Source organism: Carcharodon carcharias, chromosome 25 (assembly GCF_017639515.1).
Source record: "Carcharodon carcharias isolate sCarCar2 chromosome 25, sCarCar2.pri, whole genome shotgun sequence".
Classification (NCBI taxonomy): Eukaryota; Metazoa; Chordata; class Chondrichthyes; order Lamniformes; family Lamnidae; genus Carcharodon; species Carcharodon carcharias.
The window spans coordinates 10,323,824-10,345,690 of NC_054491.1; the positions used below are offsets into that span (position 1 = coordinate 10,323,824).

The window sequence follows — 21,867 nt, forward strand, 5'->3', positions numbered from 1 at the left end:
CACCTTATATTGCCATTTACACAATTTGCAGCAGTGACAAAGTCGATTGTCTTCCTCCGGGGTCCCCAGCTGTTTAGAGCTACCTGCCGGCTACCTACCTACCTCCTTTCTTCTACCCCTCCCACCACTGTCTGGATCCAGTTATCCTCGGCTTGTCCTGAAGTGCACTTGGTCTTAACCATGAGATCCCATAAGATCATCTAGTATTTGAAAAAAAAAAGTCACATTTTCTTCCATTTACACAATTTGCAGCAGTGACAAAGTCGATTGTCTTCCTCCGGGGTCCCCAGCTGTTTAGAGCTACCTGCCGGCTACCTACCTACCTCCTTTCTTCTACCCCTCCCACCACTGTCTGGATCCAGTTATCCTCGGCTTGTCCTGAAGTGCACTTGGTCTTAGCCATGAGATCCCATAAGATCATCTAGTATTTGAAAAAAAAAAGTCACATTTTCTTCCACACCCTTCAGCGTGTACATGAAGTGTTTTTTTTAGTTTATGTGGATTTTGCAAAGATTACAACATAGGAGTGGATTGTCTCACTTGACTTTTCCCCTGCGTCACTCTTGCAGCCTTTGCCTCCGAGCAACTGAGCTCAGTGGGCTAGATGCAGTAGAGGGTTGCAGGCATGTATCTTCAGTCTGCACCCACATTACCACAGGTGGAGGAGGAGGTGTGCAAATCAGTTAAATTGAAGGGTGGGGGATGGTGGGGGAAAAAAAATCATTGCACTGAAGTTTTTGTATACTCGTCATTCAATTTGAAACAAAAGCTCACCATTTGCATTTTGAGTATATGATTCGTATAGTCCAAGGGAATTGTCTGTTAAAAACAAAATAGTAATTAAATACAGGTTATAGAGATAAAATGTCCAATGATTTTTTAAAAAATTACATTTGGTAAATATTTAAGTAACAAGTGACAGAGTTGATGTTTTCATTAGTGTTGGTGTCTGACATTTGAAACAGTTTTCTTGAGTTTCACAATGCTTTTGCTAATTTCACCCATTACAGGTGTTGATGTATATGTAGCTGTGAAGGAAGCTGTGTCAACATGGCCTGAAAAAAACAGAGTGAATCCGGTCCCTCACCAGTTGCCTCACTTACTCTGCATCGAATGGTAAAAATTGCCTATTTTTATGTTTATGTACACATAAATTCATGCTCAGTTAATATAATGATGATGATGAAGATTCTACTCACAGTTGTTATCAAATCTGTAGGATACTCTAAGAACCTTGTTCATTAGACTTTCATGACGAACCAAACAGTCAACTCTGGATTCCTGGTCGTGTGCTTTGATTTTCAACATACTGATTGTTGTAAACTTTGCCCCTTTGTTTTCTGGAATATATTCTGTGTGTTCTATGTTTAAAAAAAATAGTTTTGTGAAATTACAGAACATTAAGAGGTTTCCATGTTAAGAAATTTAACCATTAAATACTCCACCTAGACACTATTTCTTTGCAGCACTTGTGCTGGACCTACAGCACCCCCTGCTGTAATGTTCTTTATATTTGTTTTTTATTTTATCAACAGGAAATTGTGGCTAACGTTAGTTGGAAAATGAAAGTCACATACAGACATATAAATCAACAGAAGCTTTTATAGTGCATACATATGTTTCCGAGTAGTCAAAAATGGGCCTGCATAAAGGTTATGGGCTCGATTTTACAGACCCCCACTGGGCGTAAAATATGATTAGCTCACTGTCTTCCCGATATCCCCAACCCAGTACCTGTAATATAGTAGGCAGGTGGACACTGAAATCGGCAACCTACCCATCATTTTAAACAAATAATTGACAGGCAATTAAGCTTGTCATCAAGGCAATTGACCCAAATATGATGCTGCCCATGCCATAATATGGTTGTGGGGCAAGGGGGTGAGATTCAGAGGTCATTTTTAAAATAATCGTGGTAAAGGCATGAAGGAATGGGGTGTATTTCCTGGGGGGTTTCCTGTGTGCATCAGAGTGCCCCCTCCTCCCAAGATGTTACTCAACCCTTTGTTCCTCCTTGCCTGGCCTTGAGGGAGGCCTCGCCTACCTCCTTAGGCTCCCCAAACTCTTCCCGCTCTAAAAGCCCGGGACTATTTTAGTTCGGAATCCATCGATATTCATTGTGGGCCTACTTGCAGTCCCAGCAATACCCATTACTGAGCTCTGGCGCTGCTGGAGCTGTCAGCCAATCAGATTGTTCAGGAGTTCTTGTGAGCAGAACTTCCTCCCACTGAGGGGCAGAATTCTAAACCTCACCTACTTAAGGCCACCTGCAGGTTATTATTGGCCGTCAGTCAGTGCAGCCCTGACTCTCCTTCTGGGATGGTGGGGATTGTGGTGGGGGGGTGGTGGTGGTGGTGAGCAATAAGCCTCCCCCATCCCTTGTAGAATTCAGCCCTATATAATTGAAACTATTTAAATACATATTTATTCTAATTATCCTGTCAACTGAGGTTGAGATACCATCCTGGACTCAGTGACCACGCTCTTTCCTCTGAGACAGAAGATTGTAGATATAACTATCAGGAAATATTGAGCACTCTAGAATCCTTTGGATAAGAAAAGACTAAGAGGAAATGTGGTAGATATCTTTAAAATTGTGGTGGGGTGATTGTGAAAAAGCTGCTTCCACTTGTGGGTGAATATCCTTACAGATGCTGATGGAGTAGCATATTGCAACTTTTTGTTTTGATTTTATTTCAGATTTCCTGCATTTGCATTTTTAAAAAATTGACTTAGTTCAGGTAATTTGGATAACTGCCTAAAATGTGTATTATGGGTAAGACACAGAACATACAACTGTGATGAAGTCTGCCACCACATCGTTTCATTGCCGATGGGAGAACGATGTGTGCAAGCATGATGGGATTGGAAAAAAGCGAGAGCATGGAAAGAAAAATAAATATATAATAAATGGGATTCGAATGCCTGACTCTATTTAAACACTTGCTTACCATGTAACTCCAATTTGTTATTTAAGAGCCAGGTTATTTGGGGCTTTGGCTTGCTTCCAGTGGTGATACATCTGATCACCTTTTCTTCTCTTCCCTTCAGCAAATGTTTGGTGATGTTCAGGACAGGAGGAGATGGTGGTGCTAGGGAGATAAGAAAAGGTTCACAATTGCTTTGAAATGCTTCCATGCAAACTAAATGTCATATAAAATGAAAAAAAAAAATCTGAAAACAATTTTGTGTTTTCCTCAACACTGGCTTTTACTTCTTTCAATCAAATGATGAAATAATATTACCGCGTTCTTATCCTTCCAATATACATACCTAAAACGGTGAGGTACACTTGTTTGGTCACTGGTTGGTGGCCATAATATGTACAGGTGTACATGCCGTCATCTTGCACTGTAGTATTGAGCAGAGTGATAATTAATTTTGTGCCTGAGTAATGCACTAATTTGTATCTTCTGTCCCTTAGCCCTGTTGGAAAAAATAATTTCTTCATAACCTTTGTTATTAACATCCAGACAATCATACATATATCTGAGAATAAGAACCACTTGCCTCCATTGAAAGATGAAATTTGAACATTATAAAGTGGGAGAAATTTATTTGTATAGAAGATTTTGTTATTTTTGAATTATGTTTGTTCATCTTCTTCTTTGAGGGCATCAATAGAAGTGAAAATAACGTTTAAAAATGGTGGCTGATTTATGTGAAGATACAGATTAAGAATATAGCGATAATCTATTTTTCTAAAAGTGTAGCTATATTATGTGCTGCAAAACACATTCATAAGTCTATTCATACTCCAAGATCAGTTATTTAACTAATTGCAGCATGCTATGTTTTAACAATAACTACTAGTAAACTTATGACTGGTGCCAGGTTAGGTTTGCCTGCAAAATCATGAGAAACAGCAACAGGAAGATATATTGTATATTAGTGGCCCTCCAGATGAACTGTGTTTACACTATTACAATCATTGATGAATCAAATATTGGTCCTGTGGATGGTGGAAATCTGAAAAAGAAAACATAAATACCGGAAACACTCAGCAGCTCAGTCAAAATCAGTGGAGTGAAAAGACACCTCAGATATAGACCCTTCTCCAGAATGATGAAGGGTCCACATCTGAAACATAAACTTGTCTGCTCCCTCCAAAGGTGTTGGATAACCTGCTGAGTGTTTCTAACATTTTCTGTTTTTGTTACAATCATTATAGACAAGGGTTTAGAATGTCTGTACTTCAAACATTATTAACAATGTTTCATAACAATGTCACTCAAATAGAAGAAGTATCATCAAGTACAATATAGATTTCTGTAATGGTGCTTTCAAGAAAAAAATCCTTTATAATAGGTGTCACATTAGTGAGTAACTTCTAAAAATTCTAAAAAGACTGAATTAGTGAAGCATTTTTTTGTGGGGTAGCAATGTGAATTCAAGTACCCACTTTATTTCATTGGATCACAATAGACATCGATGAAGGAAAGAGAAATTCAGAAAATAAGAGAACCATGTTGGTCTCAGAGACCTCTGTTCGAACTGGTGTTGATTTGTAAAATAACCACTTTTAATGTATGTAACTTCTAAGAATAAATATAACTTGATTTCCGGCTTATATTTATGTTGCATGCTAAATATAAATTTCATGGCAAACATTATCTTGCTATTAGTATGTAGTACATAGGAATTGTAGAGGAGGTAATACTAATAACAAATGGAGGAGAAATGGCGAATATGGCATAAAAGATAAAGCAGATAATAATTTAACTGTATCTAGATAGAGTAAGCTAAATTGTGTCAGACCACAATGAAGTCTGGACATTAGTTTCACAGGCTGTCAAACAGGAAAAGCTTAACCAAGCAGACACTGTGTTCGCTGTCTGTATGCAAAGCGTGCAAACTAAAGTTCTGGTTGCAATATCACATCAAAAATATCTAATGTAACACTTCCACATGACCTTGACCTATCTCTTTGGCCAAGCTTTTGGTCTCTTGCCCTAATATGTCCTAGTATGTGGTTTGGTGTTAAATTGTATCAGATAATGCTCCAACCTAAAGATGCTTTGCGATGTTAAAGGTGTGATTTACATGCAGTTTTTTGTTGTAACCTGATCGATTAATTCAGCACAGACCAAGAATTGAACCTGGAAGTTTCTTGCTCTCTATATATATTTCATGCCCTAATAATTTTCTGTGTTGAACAAAACTCCAAACTGCTCCCTTCATTGTTTTGTTGCTGACTTTAATCTACTGATGTGGAAATCTTTTTTCCCCAATAACCTTCTTAAAACCCGTTATAATTTTTAAAATTTCTATCTCTGCTCTAGTGAAAGGAACCCCAGTTTATCTAATTTTCCCTCATAGATAGAAAATCTTTGTAAATTGCTCTGGAACCAGCAGAACCAATGGTTTGATTGCAGAGGGATAATTAGAGATGCTACTGCTGATCACCAAGACTGAGAAACAGTATCTAGGACACACAACATCTGGAAAATAAATTTTTATTATACACATTTGATGGAATTTGTTGAAGGAGTGGATGAAGGCAAGCCAGTAGTCCACCTGAACTAATAGAAAACCTTTGAAAAGGCACCCCACAATAGGTTACAATGAAGAATCTTGTGGAATTTCTCCCCGCAAAGCTATTGGGTCTGTTGATACTTTCAAGACTGAACTCCATAGATTTTTGTGAGGTAAGGAAATCAAAGGATAGAACTCAAAGGCAGATAAATGGGGTTGAGGTACAGGTGTGTGACTTTAGTGTGAGCAGCTGGGAGTTTGGTGAGTGAGAGGTGTTTATTCTAATTTTGTTTACATTTAACATTTAACTAAAATTACTGTTTAAGTTAAGTTTAAATTTCTATATCCAATTTTAAGCATGGATAAACAAGTTCTCTACTAGAGACCAGCTGTATTTAGTTAATTAGGTAACTAGCTTATCCTGCTTTTTAGTAAAACAGTCTCAGCTAGTATGGAAACAGGACTCGCAGTGCGACTTGCATGGAGCGTGACTTTATACAGTGAGTAGCTGGGAGTTTGGTGACTGAGGGAGTTGGGGAAGAGGGCAAGGAGGTGCTCTTTACTTTTTCTACCTCCAGTATTTTGTTCTTACTTCAGTACAGAGGAAGAAGCTATTTGCTGAGTAAGCTATTGGTAAGTTATTCTACTTATGATAAATAATTTGTAAAAGTTAAGGACTGGCAAGGCAGCTCGATTAAGTGGAATGTGCATCCTGTGGAATGTGGAAAGTCATGGAAGCACCATGTGTCCCAGACAGACACGCCTGAAGGAAGTGTCACCGGCTTTAGAAGCTTGAGCCCCAGGTTTTGGAACTCGAGCAGTAGTTGGAGTCACTGTGATGCATCTGTAAGGCAGAGAACTACGTGGATAGCGTCACAGAGTGGCTGCAGTATGTTATTCTGGGGGAGGGTGAGCAGCCAGAGCTTGTGGTCCACGTTGGTATCAATGACATAGCTCGGAAGAGGGAGGAGGTCCTGAAAGCATATTTTAGGGAGTTAGGAAATAAATTAAAAAGCAGGACCTCAAAAGCAATACTCTCAGGATTAATCCCAGTGCCACATGCTGGTGAGCATAGGAGTAGGAGGTTTGATCGATTGAACACGTGGCTAGAGAGCTGGTGTAGGAGTGAGGACATTAGATTTCTGAGTCATTGGGATCAGCTCTGAGGCAGGTGGGACCTGTGCGAGATAGACGGGTTGCAACTTACCTGGACTGGGACTAACAAATTTTCCAGTTGGGGAGGGTTTAAACAAGACCGACAAGGGGATAGGGATCTGAGAGAGAGCTGAGATTGGAGGGAAGGAAGTAGAAAAGTAGTAAGCAACATTAGAAGGCAGATAAAGTGAAGGAAAGCATCAAATAGGATCAGAATGCGGAATACTGTTAAAAAGACAAAGTTAAGGGCACTCTATCTGAATGCACACAGCATTCGCAATAAGGTAAATGATTTGAAGGCACAAATAGAGGCAAATTGGTATGATTTAATTGCCATTACGGAGATGTGGTTACAAGGTGACTGAGACTGAGAACTGAATATTCAAGGATATTCATCATTTAGAAAGGATAGGCAAAAACGAAAAGGAGGTGGGGTAGCTCTATTAATAAGGACGAGATGAGTCCATTAGTGAGAGAGGATCTTAGATCAAAGGATCAATATGCAGAATTATTTTGGGGGGAGCTGAGAAATGGCAAGGGGCAGCAAACATTGGTGGGAATTATTTATGGGCCACCAGATTGTAGTAACATTGGGCACAATATAAATCAGGAATTTAGAACTGCCTGAAACATGGGAAATAAAGTAAGAATGGGTGACTTCAATTTACATATAGACCAGGTAAACCTAATAAGCACTAATTCTGTGGAGGATGAATTCCTGGAATGTGAATAAGATGAGTTTCTGGAGCAGTACATTGAATTAGAGATTGGGCTAGTTTAGATTTAGCATTATGTAACGAGAAAGGGCTAATTAATAACCTTGCCTTTCGGAAATAGTGACCATAATATGATAGAATTTTACATTAAGTTTGAAAGTGATATAGTTCATTTTGGAACTAGGTTCTTAAATCTGAACAAAGGAAACTGTGAAGGTATGAGGGGCAAGTTGGCTATAGCAGATTGAGAAAACACACTAAAAAATGTTATGGTAGACAGGCAATGGCTAGTATTTAGAGAAGTACTACATGATGGACAACAAATATACATTCCTTTATGACACAAAAAACCAACAGGAAATGTGAATCAACCATGGCTAACAAAATAATTTAAAGATTGCATTAGATCGAAGGAATTGGTTTATAAGGTTGCCAGAAAAAGTGGTAAGTCCGAGGATTTGGAGCAGTTTGAAATCCAGCAAAGGAGAACTTAGAAACTGATAAAGAAAGGGAAAAGAGAATATGAATGCAAGCTAGTGAGAAACATAAAGGTGGACTTTATGTAAAAGCTACTTTAAGTATGTGAAAATGAAAAGATTAGCAAAGACTAATGTGGGTCCATTACAGGTGAGAATTAGAGAATTTATAATGGAGAATAGGGAAATGGTGGAGAAACTAAACAATTGCTACGTGTCTCTCTTCAAGGAGGAAGGTACAGAAAATCTCCCAGAAATACTAGGGTACCAGGGGGCTTGTGAAAAAAGGGAACTGAAAGAAATTAGTATTAATAAAGAGGTAGCACTTGAAAAATTAATTGGATTGAAGGTTGATAAATCCCCTGGACCTGATGTGATACATCCAGAGTGTTGAAGAAGGTGGCTATAGAGACAATGGATGCATTAGCAGTTATCTTGCAAAATTCTATATATTCTGGAAAGTTCATGCAGACTGGAAAATAGCACATGTAACCCCACTATTTAAGAAGGGAGGGAGAGAGAAAATGGAAAGCTACAGACCTGTTAGTTTGACATCAGTAGTCGGGAAAATGTTAGAATCTATTATGAAAGACATGATAACTAGACATTTGGAAAATAATGATATGATTGGGCAGAGTGAACATGGATTTATGAAAGGGAAATCATGTTTGATAAACTGTTTGAGTTTTTCGAGGATGTTACCTGTTGTATAGATAAAGGAGAAGCAGTGGATGTGGTTCATTTGGATTTTCAGAAGGCTTTTGATAAGATCCCACATAGGAGATTAGTAAACAAAATCAGAACATTTGGGATTGGGGGTAATATACCGGTATGGATTGAGAATTGGTTAATAGACAGAAAACAATGAGTAGGAATAAACGGGTCCTTCTCAGGATGGCAGGTTGTTACTAGTGGGGTACCACAAGGATCTGTGCTGGGGCCACAGCTGTTCACAGTCTCCATAACTGATTTGGATGTGGGGACCAAAGCTAATATTTCCAAATTTGCTGATGACACAAAACTAGGTGGGAATGTAAGTTGTGAGGAAGGTGCAAGGAGGCTTCAAGGGGACTTGGACAGTTTAAGTGAATGGGCAAGAACATGGCAGATGGAATACAATGTGAATAAGTGTGTGGTATAAAAAATAGAAAGGCAGAATACTTCTTAAATGGTGGGATGTTGGGAAGTGTTGATGTCCAAAGAGACTGGGTGTCCTTGTTCATGAGTCACTAGCATGCTAGAAAGCTAGCATACAGGTGCAGCAAGCAATTAGCAAGACAAATGGGGGTTTGAGTACAGAGGTAACAATATCTTGCTGCAATTGGATAGAGCCTTGATGAGACCACACCTGGAGTATTATGTACAGTTTTGGTCTCCTTATCTAAGGAAGGAGATACTTGCCATGGAGGTAGTGCAACAGAGGTTCACCAGATGGATCCCTGGTATGTTGTATAAGGCGACATTGAGGAAATTGGGCCTTATTCTCTAGAGTTTCAAAGAATGAGAGGTGATCTCATTGAAACTTACAAAATTCTTATAGGCAGTGACAGGGTGGATGTAGATAGGATGTTTCCACCCTCCCCCACCACCCCACCACATCTCAGAATAAGGAGCAGGTCATTTAGGACTGAATTGTGGAGGAATTTCTTCACTCAGAGGGTGGTGAATCTATAGAATTCTCTACCCCACAGGGCTGTGTAAGCTCAATCATTGAGCATGTTCAAGACAGAAATTGATAAATTCCTGGATACTAATGATATCACGAGATATGGGGATAGTGCAGGAAAGTGGCATTAGGGTAGATCAGCCATGGTCTAATTGAATGGTGGAGCAGGATCGACAGGCCGTGTGGCTTACTCCTCCCCCTGTGTTCCTATGTTCCCAGAATCAATGATCCAGATAAATAGTGGAATAGGCTTGAGGGGCTGAATAGTCTCCTTCTGTTACTATGAACAATAATACTCTTGCTTACCTTGGACATTGTTAAAATATGTAATATGCCGCTGTGGATTTGTCCAATCTATAGATTCGTTCTCACTTCTATTCATCGTACAATTGAGAACAACTGATTGTCCCTCGAGCACGGTGATGTTCTCCCTCTGCAGAATGGCCAAGTTTGCTGAAAATGTAGAAGATATTTTTTCAAACCGGCTTTTGGGTTACATGCGTTTCATTGGAAATGTGATTCCTTACAATCCTACTATGTGAAGAATCAAGCTCTTTGACAACTCCTAACTGATTATTCCAAGGTCCTTTAGAAAAGCTTGAGAACCAGAGATTTATTCAATAGCTAAACAAGGTGTTGTAATTGTCAGTGTGCAAGCAATCTGGATTGTTGCTCTTTGAGGATTTTCAAAAATATTGAGTGTTATTTTATTAAGCTCAATGGAAGAGAGGGTTTTAATGGGTGTTTGATTTGATATTGTGCATTTTACATTGTATAAGATATTTTGCCAAAAGATAAAATTCCCCTTCTGCGTCAGTCATAGTCCACTGTGCTACTGTTTTGAGTTAATCAGGATTACAATACTTTCTGGCTGACAAATATCCCTTTAACAATAGTCCCAATTTTGAAAGATCAGCTATTTTTGTTTTTATAATACATACTGAAGGTGCTAAATAACCATATCTTTCCCTGTACATCCTTCAATATTCAGCAATTCCTCACATCACGAAGAATTGTAAAAGGGCTTCACAATTTCATTCTTTACAGATCTGAGGTATTTCTGAATATTGTTTTGTTACTAATTACAGCAACAATCACCTTTAGTCCTTTAACAACTTGAAATTAATTGCCAAAGAGATCATGATAGACATACTTTATTGTCTAGTGAAGGAAAAATGGAGGCACTTTACAATCAGGGTAACTATTGCTAACTATGTAAAAGTTTCAAGCCAGACTCTTCAGTAACCATATGCCATGTGGAGATGAAGGGCAACAAATGCACATGTATTTGCATGACTATCATTTTTCACCCTTTGCAGAACCTACAACATGTTTTCCTCTCCTCTCTTCAACACAATGATTCCTGCTAGATGCAGCTTTACAGCTGCCACGTGTTTCCCAAGTGATCATTCTTCATGTGTGACACAAAGGTGAGTACCGACAAGGTATTTGATCTTGTCGGTTTTGCAGCTGAGCCTTACCAATTAATTCAGTGCACGCAGGGAATTGAACCTAGGAGCCTTCCTGCTTTATACAGTTAAACCATTGGGAAAGTAACATGACTACTTTATTTGTAATTGTTTGCAGAAGAGATGAGTTGCACATTTTTGGAAAAATCAATATTGATATACTTAAATAAGATTTGACAGTATACAATCTATTCCTGTGTGTTATATATGTCCATAATTGTGAGAAGCCATTTAAATTAAGACTCTTCTTGGTTAATTTTGGAATTCCCAAACTGTGCTTTCCCAACTTCATCTGGCGTACCAAAATTCTGTGAATTTAGAAGATTGCAGAAATTCTAATTTGACAACTAAGATACAAACTGTGCAGTATGATGAGAGGAAGTGAGAGAAAAGAGCAGACTGTTTATGCTCATGCAAGTATTTAGGGGAGATCACATGTAGAAAGTTTGTAATATGACCAGTGTGCAAATTGTGACTTTTCAACAGCCATCTTGTCTGCAGAACCAAAAGAAAAAGACATTTAAGAAGATTTTGTGTATATTGTTCTAATTGACATGACAAAATGTGAAAGGGAGAAGGAAATGTTAAATAATTTGAAGATTCTGGCATTTAATGCTTTGATGTTTTCTTAAAAAAAATAGTTGCTATACTGTACCCTTCCCTACCCCCAACCCACCCTCCTGTACTTAGACTCAGTGACCACAATAGTCTTTCTGGTGTGAAGGCAATCACATGATATGATTCATTGTTAACACTTAAAAAGCCCCCTCTGGAAAGTTATATAGAGGTTATTCTATGAGTTTGTCAAAGCTATGTAGGCTATAAACCTTGAATTATTCACAATTCTATTTTAAACACATTAGGAGGCAGACTATTTTCATTTTTCAATGATTCACCCGAGTTAAAGACAAATGTGTCAATGATGTAGGTTTAACCACAAGCCATACTGTAACTTCATGGATTGAACCAGTGATAAGCATAACTCGAATTACTCAATCCCAATTTCACTGGATTTATATTTGTTGCTTTTTAAATACATTAGTGGTAATATCACTTTACCACATAGGATATCCCAAACAATGGTTCTGACAGCAAGGACTGTGTTCTCCATACTTGGTAAAATAAAAGCCTTTTTGGCTTCCTCAAATGATGGAAAATGGAACAATGGGATCTATGGAACCCTGATACAATTCTTAATGGAAGGTTGGAACCATTTACCGCTGACAATACTCAACTTGCCCTGAGAGACAGTACATGCCATAAGCCAACTGACCACTAGTGTCACTGGAAGAGGACCTGACCTTTGACCCTTTAGAGACCTAGCTGACATCGTAAATGTTGCCGCATGAAAATGATCTAGAGAACAGTTTCAAGGGCTGAGAAATAGGAGGAAATTACTTGCCAGTAACTAATTGAAAATATTACAGAACACTATAATTTTTCAACATAGCCTCATTATTTGAATCCCTCAATACCAGATGCATGCTGGAGCACTCTGAAGGAGTTGTTAGGTTTGTTTGTGTTTTCTGGACAGATTCAACTGCAGAGAAACAGAATCAAGGCCATTATTCAAATATTGGCTAAGCACTTGAGATTCACCAAAACCTTAACATTATGAAGAAGATATAAATGGTTTTGGATTGAAATCTGGAGCCTTTTCTGCTGAGCCATGGAAGCCTGCCAACAGCCCTTTTCCCTATGTCAATACGACGTTATCAATTTATAGTGAAATGCATCTGTTTACAGTATAAATCTGGTTTTTGTAGGTTCCAGTTGAGGTCCATTTACTGGAATAATTGATGCAAATAAAATGACAGCTGTTGGATGTTTCTATTAATCAAAATCAACTGTACTTATTTGTTTAGGGTGTCATAATGCTTCTACTTTGGCCTCTAAACCAATTAATTTTAATACTTGTACCTACAGCATGTTTTTGAACAAGATTTAAAACCAACACCACCACAAACAGATTACCTGGTTATTCCACCTGTTTCTGCTTGTAGGAACTTGTGTACAAATTGGTTGCCTTAACAAATACCGCATTGTGAGGCAATTCATTATTTGTGAAATGTTTGAGAGATGTGAGCAGGCTCGATATAAATGTGAGCTTGTTAACTACAAAACCAACAAGGTTGTCTTCTCAGAATTTGACTGGTTCACCTTAATGTGCAATGCCAGCTTCCTGTATGATGATTACTTTGATCCTGCAGCCATTAGTGGGTTATTGGAATGTGGGAAATGGTGTTTGAATTTGACACTATAAACCTGAGGGAAAGTGCTATTAAAATATTTTTACAATGTGGAAATTGAGTATTTGTATCTAGCAGTATTGATAATTGAGCAGGTGCAAGTGAGCAAGTTAAAATGTAAGATAACATTGTTTTCCCGTTACGCGAAGGAAGGTAAAAATAACTGTCTGCTGTAGCCTCTCTTCCTGTCATGCTGCATGAGTATGAATAGGCATAGTAAAATGTGAATTGTCACAAGATAAGAATCAAAATCAAGATTTGAGAAACCCTACAACAAATAAGTTTGAATATACTATTTTTATTATAATTCACAATAGCTAGTTTGTCACAGTTTGGTACAAAGCTGTAGTATATTCTTGAGTTTTAAATGACTTTAATAAATTAAATTCTTTAATGATGTTGGAAACTTTATGGCACACTATAACCATCATTAATTAGTAAACCACGGGTATGGAAATAAAGTAAATATGTTTGCATTTTTAAGTTCCTCTTACATTAAAACAATAGCATTTAGCAACAGTGTTAATGACAGTGCTAAGTCTTTATGGTCATGAAAAAATATAGGAAATATTGAAGAGTTCTCAAGATCTCAGTATGATAAATTCACTAGCCCCATGCGTGAAGGCAGCATGGATCGGAAATAGGGTTACAATATTGTAGCAATATCATAAAATATGTTCTTGATGATTTCCTCAGATATTTCCAATGAAATCATAAATGTGATCATTTAGAGTATCTCATGATCTTGCTTCAAATACTAAAAAGAAGAAATTCTTCACAAACACATTTACAGTGTCATTACACATTGACCGATGGAATTTTATCCCAATATTCTTAATTGGCTGCTGTATGAATTTTTTTGCATAATTTGTCACACTGCCTTGGTTATGTTGAACTCCTGTCAATTCCTATCCATGTCCCAAAATGAACCCTCAGTAGAAACAAAATCCAATCCAAGAGCAGGGGAGAAGAAAATCTGAACTTGCCCATTCTCATACATAAGATGTGTTTTGAATAATTCTGAACCCGTGCAAAAGCTATGAATAGTGTAAAAAAAAACAATTTGAAAATATGTTACTGATTTACAACCTTCAGTTGTTTTCACAGAATCTCCAAATTTTATTTCAAATGTACCAACTATATTTTCAAAGGAAAATAAAAGGGGAAAATGAGTGTTAAAAAGCTCTTCTGACCTGGGGGACTTCACACCCAAGCCTTATTAGCTAACAGCAACTGAGACCAAAGTCAGACTTTAATACTGTTTCTGTGTGTCTGTTTCACTTTGGACATTGTCAATTGAACCACCAAGGAATGGTATGACAGTTCAAGTCTAAGCTATATGGCTTTAATTTTGAAGCTTGTTTCCCTCATGGCAAGTTTTGCAACATTTTCACTATATAATCCATCTTACAATTAAACAAAACATCAGTAAACTTTATTTCATTATTTTAAGGTAAGTGACATGGTCTGCTGTTTATTATATAAATAATGAATAAGGGAGGAAGACCTTTGTCACTCATGTGTTACAATAATGTCTTTCCCATTAGTAGAATAAACTGGACATAGCATATTAGGCATCTTCTCTGTTATTTACTGTTACAATTTGAAATGCCATATTTTATGCAAAACATATTTCTAAATGACAGAGTGATAATGTCGCTAATAAGATGTACTTACGATATATTTAAATGTACTTCTATAAAAGTTTGTATATTGTGGCTTCATAAAAACCAATCAGATTTTATTTAATCTATGTCCAGATGATCAGCTTTAATGAAAGAAATCAGGGTTGATTCAAGGCCTTCTTAAGTTCATTTTTTTTAGCAACTGTTCAGCACACCAATGTTGGTCACTCCTGTAAACGCACTTTATAGGCAAAATTCAACTTCAATTGTGCATAAAGCAAATTGCATGTCCATTAAACAGCCTGTCTGATTGTCTTTTTTTCCAATTTGCTACTGTCCATTTTGGTCCCCTCCTGAAGTTTAACACTTTTAACCAGATAGAAAACTATCAGTAAAATAAAATACTTCTTTCCCTCGTCATTTTTTTTTATCCCTCTGTGTCAGCAGTGACTCAGTGATTGGCACTCTCAGAAGGTTGTGAATTTAAGCTCCACTGCAGAGTTAAGAGCACAAGATCTAATCTGCTAATTAAGTGCAGTACTGATGCTCTCTTCCGGATTAGGTGTCTGGATTCCAGAATGAGGCCCTGTCTGTCAGGTGGTCATAAAAGCTCCCATGCCACAATTGGAAGAAGGACAGGGGAATTCTCCCTGGTGTTCCGGCTAATATTTATCCTTCGGTCTACATCACTAAAACAGATTACAATGGCCATTTACCTCATTGCTGTCTCTGGGACCTTGGCTGGCATATGCCATGTATTAGAACAGGACTTCAGAAGTACTTCATAGGCTGTGAAATTTTTTGGAATGTTCTGTTTCCTTGTTGAGTCACAGCTTCACAAGCATTGGATGCCCTCAGATACCATGAGCAAATGGCCATTATTCCTGTGTGAGCTTTGACAATGAGTGTCAAAAGGCTGTTTAAATACGAGGGGCAAGACAGTTCACCCATCATTCACACATGACACAAAAACAGAAACAAAAAATGCTGGAAAAACCCAGCAGGTCTGACCGCATCTGTGGAGAGAAAGACAGAGTTAACGTTTCAAGTCTGTATGACTCTTCTTCTGCTCTGAAGAAGAGTCATACGGACTCAAAATTTTTGTTTAAAATTTCCAGCACCCACAGTATTTTGCCTTTATTCACACATGACAACTTTCTTTAGGCACTGCAGAACAATAATTAATAATAAGAAATCCATTTGATTGTTTCATCCTAACCCAAGAGTGTTGAGCTCAATTATAGTACTCCTACCAAGCTGATTTTTCTCTGCCCTAACTTGGGCATGAACACCAATTAAAACAGCATTCGTGCCGTTCTGGCTGAAATAAACCAATTCAGCATAGGCTAAATATTGAGCTTCCTGGTGCTTATGGGTTATTCACGGTAAAAACTCATCGTGCTGTCTGAGAGAGTTCATAAATATTTATACTTATTCCTCTGAGGATAATTTACCAATTAAGCTAATTTAACAAAGGGATCGAAGCTGACATTTCTGAAGGATCCAACTATGCACTGGATAAACTCAGTTGAGATAATATGAGAGACACCTGTTTCAACCTTTTAAATATGGCAGATGATCTCATGCTCATGGAAGAGTATGTTGGGGAAAATGTAATGAGAAAGATCAAGAGGTAAATGTGATATGCACAGGAATTGCAAAATATACAAGACTTTTAACAAAGATCACTGTTACTATAACTTTACATCAATTAAAATAATTGCAGTACAACATGAATTATTGCCATAATTTTAAAAAAGTCATAGTTTATTCAATGATACTCCCTGATACCTCTCAGCTTTCTGAATTGTTTGCCAATAATGCCAATGTTACAAATGTTTCCACAACACAAGAGTGCACACTTCAGATAAATTACCAGCACTGAAGGCAAACAATATTTGTTTTATGAGAATATCAGATGGAAACAATGCCAATGTGGTTAAGAAAAATACCCTCAAATTTAGATCTTATAACATGCTGCTTAAAGAAAAGTTTTAGAGTTTTAGATTCAGCTATTTTCTCTGGCCATTTCCTGAAGGTGTTCATTCTTCCTGGGGTGCCATTCCATGGATAGTTGGTTAGTTTGGAAACCTCATTCAGGGAGCCAATATTCAATGGTGAGCCCTAACTGTGAATGACAGTGGGATGTTTTCTCCTGGCAGCATCATGGCTAAGCCTGAGCTTGATCCTGGGCTCACCTGATGTGCACATACACAGTAGGTTCTACTCACTAGGAGAACACTTGCTGATTTTTCTCTGCCCTAACTTGGGCATGAACACCAATTAAAACAGCATTAGTGCCGTTCTGGCTGAAATAAACCAATTCAGCATAGGCTAAATATTGAGCTTCCTGGTGCATATGGGTTATTCACGGTAAAAACTCATCGTGCTGTCTGAGAGAGTTCATAAATATTTATATTATTCCTCTGAGGATAATTTTTTCAGCATAGGATGTCATTCAAATACTTTGGCTGTTAAAACCAGGGTGAATCCACCACTTTCAATTATCAATAAATATAATTGATATGAACATGCAATTAATAAAATATCAATATTAACCATATTGCACTTTCACAGATAAGTGCCTGTACCTCAAAAAACCTCTTTCTATATTCAAAATCAAATATTAGTTCTTATTGAAAAAACTTAATATTAAAGTTCTATAAACAGGATGCCAGTTAACGACATCCACGCCTCAGTCTCATGATACACATTATGCTGCTGTGGTTTTCCAGCATAATTAAAAATAAAATTATTTTAGTTTTACTTTTGACAAGTAAACTTTTTGACTTACCTTGCAGCACTAAAAATGCTAGAAAATGCAGCATTAGTTGAATAGCCATGGTATCCTTTCACAAGCTGTACACTCTCTGGTCTCTTCCTCTACTACTGTATTTAGTAAAGCACCCTAGTAGAAGACAGGACGTGGGTTCCTGTGACATCACAAAGCCATAAATGGTAATGGACTTCCACCCGGTTAACTCTCTAGATAGCACAGACATCAGCCTGGGAAAACATTACAATGTTTCAATGCTGCTTTTTTTTCAAAAAGAACATGATATTCCACATTGCCAAATAGCTTCAAAGAAAGACTGCAAATTTCCTCATATTGTACAAATTTCCTTTGCAAGAATGGCGATTGAGGAAATTTGGGTGTAACTAATTTAAGCCCATTGTTACACTGCACCCAAGTTTCCTCCATGGACCTTGAATGCAGCCTTTGGCTATTAAAGAAATATAGGGCTTAGGAGCAGGTGTGGGCCATTCAGCCCTTCACATCTACTCTACCATTTGATGAGATCATGGATGATCTGACTGTGATCTGAACTTCACTTTTCTGTCTGCCCCCATAACCTTTGACTCCCTTCTATCTATTCAACTCAGCCTTGAATTAATTGAGTGACCCAGCCTCCACTGCTTTCTGCGACAGAGCATTCCACAGATTAGTGACCCTCTGAGAGAAAGATTTAGTCCTCATCTCCATCTTAAAAGGGAGACCTCTTATTTTTAAAATGTCTAGTCTCCCCAAGAAGAGGAAACATCCTCCCATTATCCACTTTGTCAAGCCCCCTCAGGATCTTATAAGTTTCAATAAGATTTCCCCTCATTATTCTAAACTCCAATGGGTATAAGCCTGACCTGTTCAACATAACATCCCAGGATACAAGTAACATCCCAGAAACAGCTGTAGATCAGGAATTGGAAGGGAGGGAGGAACTCAAGAAAACTACAATCACCAGGGAGATGATACCTAGCAAATTGTTGCAGGTTGACAAGTCCCTGGGTCCTGATGGATTTCATCCTAGGGTCTTAAAAGAAGTGGCTAGTGAAATAGTTGATGTGTTGGTTTAATTTTCCAAAATTCATTAGACTGGGGGAAGGTTCCATTAGATTGGAAAATAGCAAATATAACTCCTCTATTCAAAAGGGAGAGAGACAGAAAGCAGGGAACTACAGACCAGTTAGCCTAACATCTGTCATAGGGAAAATGTTAGAAGGTATTATTAAAGACAGGGCACTTAGATACATTCAAGGTAATCAGATAGAGTCAACATGGCTTTATGAAAGGGAAATCATGTTTACCCAATTTATTGGAGCTCTTTGAAGAAGCAACAGATGCTGTTGATAAAGGGGAACTGGTGGATGTACTGTACTTAGATTTTCAGAAGGCATTTGATAAGGTGCCACATCAGAGATTATTGCAGAAAATAAAAGCTCATGGTGTAGAGGGTAACATATTGGGATAAATAGAAGATTGGCTAGTTAACAGGAAACAAAGAGTAGACATAAATGGCTAATTTTCTGGTTGGCAGGACGTGGCAATTGGTGTGCTACAGGGCTCAGTGCTGGGGCCTCAACTCTTTACAACTTATATAAATATTTAGATGAAGGGACCGATGGTATGGTTGCTAAATTTGCTGATGACACAAAGATAGCTAGGAAAGTTGTCAAGAAGACATAAAGAGACTACAAAAGGATATAGATAGGTTAGATGAGTGGGAAAAATCTAGCAAATGGAGTATAATGTAGAAAAATGTGAGATTGTCCATTTTGACAGGATGAATACAAAAGAGGCATATTATCTAAACAGTGAGAGATTGCAGAGCCCAGAGATGCAGAGGGATCTGGTTGGCCTTGTCATGAATCGCAAAAAGTTAGTATGCAGGTTCAGCAAGTAATTATGAAATCTAAGAGAATGTTATCGTTTATTGCAAGGGGAATTGAGTACAAGAGTAGCGAGGTTATGCTTCAATTATACAGGGCATTGGTGAGACATCTGGAGTACTGTGTACAGTATTGGCCTCCTTATTTAAGGAAAGATGTAAATGCTCTAGAAGCAGTTCAGAGAAGGTTTACTAGATTAATACATGGAATGGGCGGGTTGTCTTATGAGGAAAGGCTGGACAGATTTGGCTTGTATCCGCTGGAGTTTAGAAAACTAAGAGGCGACTTGATTGAAACATGTAAGATCCTGAGGGGAATTGACAGATTGGATGTGGAAAGGATGTTTCCTCTTGTGGGAGAATCAAGAATTCAGGGTCACTGTTTCAAAATAAGAGTTCTCCATTTAAGACAGTGATGAGGAAAAAAATTTTCTTAGAGGGTTGTGAGGCTTTGAAATTCTCTTCCTCAAAGATGGTTGATGTAGAGTCCTTGAATACCTTTAAGGCAGAGATAGATAGCTTCTTGATAAGCAAGGACGTGAAAGGCTACTGGAGTAGGTGGGAATGTGAGGTTAAAATTAGATCATGCATGATCTTATTGAATGGTAGAGCAGGCTTGAGGGGCTGAGTGGCCTCCTACTCCCAATTCATATGTTTTTATGTTAACCTTTCTTCATGACCTAAGCCCTTCATCCCAGGAATGAGTCACATGAACATTCTCTAAACTGCTTCTAATGTAATTATGTCCTTTTCAAATAAGGAGACCAAAACTGTACACAATATTCCAGATATGTTCTCACCAACAACTGTACAGCTCCAGTAAAACTTCCGTACTTTTATATTCCATTTCCCTTGCAATAAATACCAGCATTCCATTTACCATCCTTATCTCTTGCTGTACCTGAATACTAACTTTGTGATTCATGCACCAGGACATCCAGATCCCTCAGTACCACCGGGTTTCCAATCTCCCTCAATTTTCATACTATACTGCTTTTCTATTCTTCCTGCCAAAGTGGACAAGTTTACATTTTCCCACGTTGTACTCCCATCTGCCAAATTTTTGCCCACTCACTTAATCTGCCCATATCCTTTATTAGTCTCTTTACCTCCTCTTGACAACTTACTTTGCTACTATCATTGCCATAGCCATGCCCCAACACAACAGATCAGAGAATGCTATTTCCCTGCATCTTTACAAGTTCCGAATAGGCTGTCAATGTATACCTGAAATTTTAGGTACAGCAGGATCCAAAGTCATATTTCTCATACTGTACGGTGAATTTTTTTTAAAGGATTTTAAAATTTTGCCTCACTGAATCCTACACTTCCTATATCTTCTGTTTCTATAAATGCAAATTCAGAATGAATTACACTAACAATTGAAAAATTTCCATGTTTTCTTAAACATCCTGTGCCGAATTTGTACAACTGCCTTAATATTTTAGTTTTCCTATATAAAAAAGGATTTAAACTAAATTATTGGGCATGTTCTGTTTCTATCAAGTTCATTGATAGCCGTTTTATTTACTTCAGTTTTTATGTGCTGGCGTATGTTAATTAGACTCTCAAGAGAATTTCAGTCCAAGTTGTCATTGTCAAGTTTGCTGAAAGCTTTGCCATAATTTCTGGCATAACTTTCCGGTTACAAGTTTACCAGATATTTTATATTTATATCTTTTATATTCTATATAAAGAACCAATTATTACTGCCACAGGTGGGTGGAAATGGCAGTTAGTTCCAAAAATCGTGCTGATAAATTTACTGCTCTGCCCTGGTTTAGATCCTACCATTTTACTGACATTCAGCAGACATCAACATTATTTTCAGGTACCAATGGGTGCAGCATATGCCATTGGTATTTGGCATAGAGCAGCCTAACCAGCAGTGCAAGCTGCTCACAGATCCCTAGAAAAGAATACTGGTCCTGGCCCCAGAAAAATTGTTGGATATGCTGGTGGTTCTTTCATTGCCACCTTAGAGAGTACCTACTCTCCTTCTGCCTTGGTTCAGCAAAAGAGCCCTGGATTTTGCACTCCCTGGATCAGTGGACTGCTTCACAAGAACACAAGAAATGGAAGGAGGAGTAGACCATATGGTCCACCGAGCCGACTCTGCCATTCAATACAATAATAGCAGATCTTGGATTTCAATTCCACTTTCCTGCCTGCTCCCTATATCCCTTGATTTCCTGAGAAACGAAAAATCTGTTTTCCTTAAAGGTATTCAATGATGGAGCATCCATAACCCTAGGGGTAGAGATTTCCAAAGATTCACAACTCTGAGTAATTTCTTGAGGGAATTTCTCCTCGTCTTTCTTCTAAATGATAGACCTCTCATCCTGTGATTGCACTGTTTTCGATTCCCTGAC

The 21,867-nt window shown here is 37.9% G+C and overlaps 1 protein-coding gene and 1 long non-coding RNA gene across 7 annotated transcripts in view; one reads left to right on the forward strand and one right to left on the reverse strand.

Moving 5' to 3' along the window:
• LOC121269554 (cytotoxic and regulatory T-cell molecule) overlaps nucleotides 1-17,710 on the reverse strand; it is a 47,826-nt gene extending 30,116 nt beyond the window's left edge. For 2 of the 4 annotated variants that reach the window (XM_041174234.1, XM_041174233.1), the window contains exons 1-6: nucleotides 17,626-17,710; nucleotides 9,795-9,941; nucleotides 3,274-3,426; nucleotides 2,952-3,092; nucleotides 1,200-1,361; nucleotides 775-819 (exon numbers count right to left, since the gene is read on the reverse strand). In XM_041174234.1, coding sequence (XP_041030168.1) covers nucleotides 775-819; nucleotides 1,200-1,361; nucleotides 2,952-3,092; nucleotides 3,274-3,426; nucleotides 9,795-9,941; nucleotides 17,626-17,674 — 697 coding nt within the window. In that variant the 5' untranslated portion in view covers nucleotides 17,675-17,710. Of the gene's footprint in view, nucleotides 1-774; nucleotides 820-1,199; nucleotides 1,362-2,951; nucleotides 3,093-3,273; nucleotides 3,427-9,794; nucleotides 9,942-15,547; nucleotides 15,562-17,625 lie in introns of those variants that run through there. The other 2 variants (XM_041174235.1, XM_041174236.1) reach the window with 2 other exon arrangements.
• Nucleotides 1-21,867, forward strand: part of LOC121269556 — a 65,325-nt gene that overhangs the window by 11,939 nt on the left and 31,519 nt on the right. Inside the window, exons 3-4 of one of the 3 annotated variants that reach the window (XR_005941376.1) lie at nucleotides 1,011-1,116; nucleotides 1,220-4,568. This is a non-coding gene — a long non-coding RNA (uncharacterized LOC121269556). Of the gene's footprint in view, nucleotides 1-1,010; nucleotides 1,117-1,219; nucleotides 4,569-21,867 lie in introns of those variants that run through there. The other 2 variants (XR_005941378.1, XR_005941377.1) reach the window with 2 other exon arrangements.